At 52.7% G+C, this 1,856-nt stretch overlaps 2 protein-coding genes across 2 annotated transcripts in view; one reads left to right on the forward strand and one right to left on the reverse strand.

The window, feature by feature from the left end:
* The window catches only part of Malapachy_4284 (nucleoside), a gene marked incomplete at both ends in the record, with an annotated part of 1,079 nt that extends 919 nt beyond the window's left edge, over window positions 1-160 (reverse strand). Inside the window, one exon of the mRNA XM_018138735.1 lies at window positions 1-160. This exon is cut by the window's left edge and continues 47 nt beyond it. Within this exon, the coding sequence (XP_017990029.1) occupies window positions 1-160 (160 nt within the window).
* Window positions 161-620: 460 nt separating this feature from the next.
* Malapachy_4283 (nucleoside) lies at window positions 621-1,856 on the forward strand (the record flags this gene model as incomplete). Its single annotated transcript, XM_018138734.1, has 1 exon — window positions 621-1,856. A coding segment is annotated over one exon (1,236 nt), but the record flags the coding sequence as incomplete, so codon positions are not given.

The raw sequence follows: 1,856 nt of genomic DNA on the forward strand, positions 1-1,856 counted from the left end.
TCTTTTTGTCCATCCATGCTTCGAGGCGCAGCAACGGAGCAAATAAACCACGAAACTCTTTTTCTTTCTTGTCAAACAGCGCTTTTTCGCCCTCATTTTCAATGTCAGTGGTGTTGTCTGAGGAGAGCGCTTCCAGTCGGTTCTCCGGGTCGATTTCCATAGTGTATGCTCAGAGTGCGAGCTAGCAGGCTCAGTCGGAAGCCTATCAAAGAAAAAAGCGCCCAGATGGAAAGCCCAAAACTTTATCTCTCCCCGGCATGCATATCACCCCGTCCAGTCACTCGCCCCCGCGTCCAGCACCGTCACATGTGAAAATAGCTAAGCTTTAGAAGGTATACACACGCAGGTAGGGTCCCTGGAGGTTTACCCGCGTGCTATGGCGCCAAGAGAGAAAAAAGACTTGCACTCGCCCCTAGCCCCTCCCGGGCTGGGGGAGAGCCAATCAAATGCGGCTGCTACTAATAGCTGCCCTGCACGTGCAAGCTCAGCCAAAAGTCTATCTGTGATTTTGCAGCATTCACGTTGGACGTCCCTGTTGTGGGAATGAATATAAGCATTTTTTAAATAAAATTACCGGCCCTTGTGAAATCTGAGTCACTCTGTGTGCCCCACATTACCTCATGGAGTCTCTCTCAAAGCCGCTGGAGACAGACAAAGCACTGTCGGCAACGTTGCCCATGGAAGGCAAGCGTCATGTATATGACTCGCAGGGGCCCACCAAAGAGTACAGAGGCTTTTTTGCCCCACTCCTACGTCTGGAGGCATGGATGGACCGCAAGATGGGTGTTGAGACGGAGGCCATTGAGCGTAAACGTCCCGAGGATCGCAAGCCTCTAAAATGGTACTATGAACTGGATATGATATTTCTATGGGCCTCAAGTACGATGAATTTGTCTAGCTTCGCGACGGGTATGCTCGGCTGGCAATTTGGCTTGGACTTAAAGCAGGCGCTCATCTGCATCTTCTTTGGCTTGTTTATAGGCTGCGCTGTAACGGCATACTGTACGACTTTCGGCGCTGCGATGGGTCTTCGTCAAATGTCCATTTCGCGGTATAGTTTCGGATGGTTTCCCAACAAGCTTCCTGCGCTTCTCAATACCATCCAGCAGATTGGTTGGTCGGCTGTAGGGTGCATTACCGGTGGCCTCGCGCTAGTTGCCGTGGCGGACGGCGGGATCTCGGTGATTGTGGGCATCATTATTATTGCTGTGGTATCGCTGTTCATTGGTCTCTTTGGGATTCGTGTCCTTCTTTCTCTTCAGCGATATGCGTGGATTTTATTCTTGATCGTTTTTTTGATCATCATCGGCGAGACAGGCGGGTTTGCCGACAATCACACGCCTGCCAAGGCACAAGGAACGACGCCGCTGGCCGGTGCCGTTCTGTCGTTCCTGGCGGTTGTGTATGGCTGGAGTGCGTCGTGGTCGCCCCTCGCATCTGATTATTACATCGTGTACCGTGCAGACATCAATCGCGGGAAGGTGTTTGCCTTTTCGTTCATCGGGATCCTCCTCTCTACATGCATTAGCATGTGGTCGGGCGCTCTCATAGCCAGCGCCCTCAACACACATCCTGACTGGCGGGCAACGTACCAGGACAATGGCCTCGGCTTCCTTCTGCGCGATATGCTGTACCCCACAGGCTTTGCCAAGTTCCTTCTTGTGATGCTCGTGCTCGCCAGCATTAGCATGAACAGTCTCAGCACGTACAGTGCGCCCCTCAGTCTCATGCAGGTATCGCCCTGGCTGGGGTACATTCCCCGTGTGATTTGGCAGGTCGTCATGTTTGGCATTGTCATTGCGTTGGGCCTCGCTGGCCGCGAGAGGCTGGACGCCTACCTTGTCAACTTTTTGGAC

Source organism: Malassezia pachydermatis (genome assembly GCF_001278385.1).
Source record: "Malassezia pachydermatis strain CBS 1879 chromosome Unknown scaffold25, whole genome shotgun sequence".
In the NCBI taxonomy this organism is placed as follows: domain Eukaryota; kingdom Fungi; phylum Basidiomycota; class Malasseziomycetes; order Malasseziales; family Malasseziaceae; genus Malassezia; species Malassezia pachydermatis.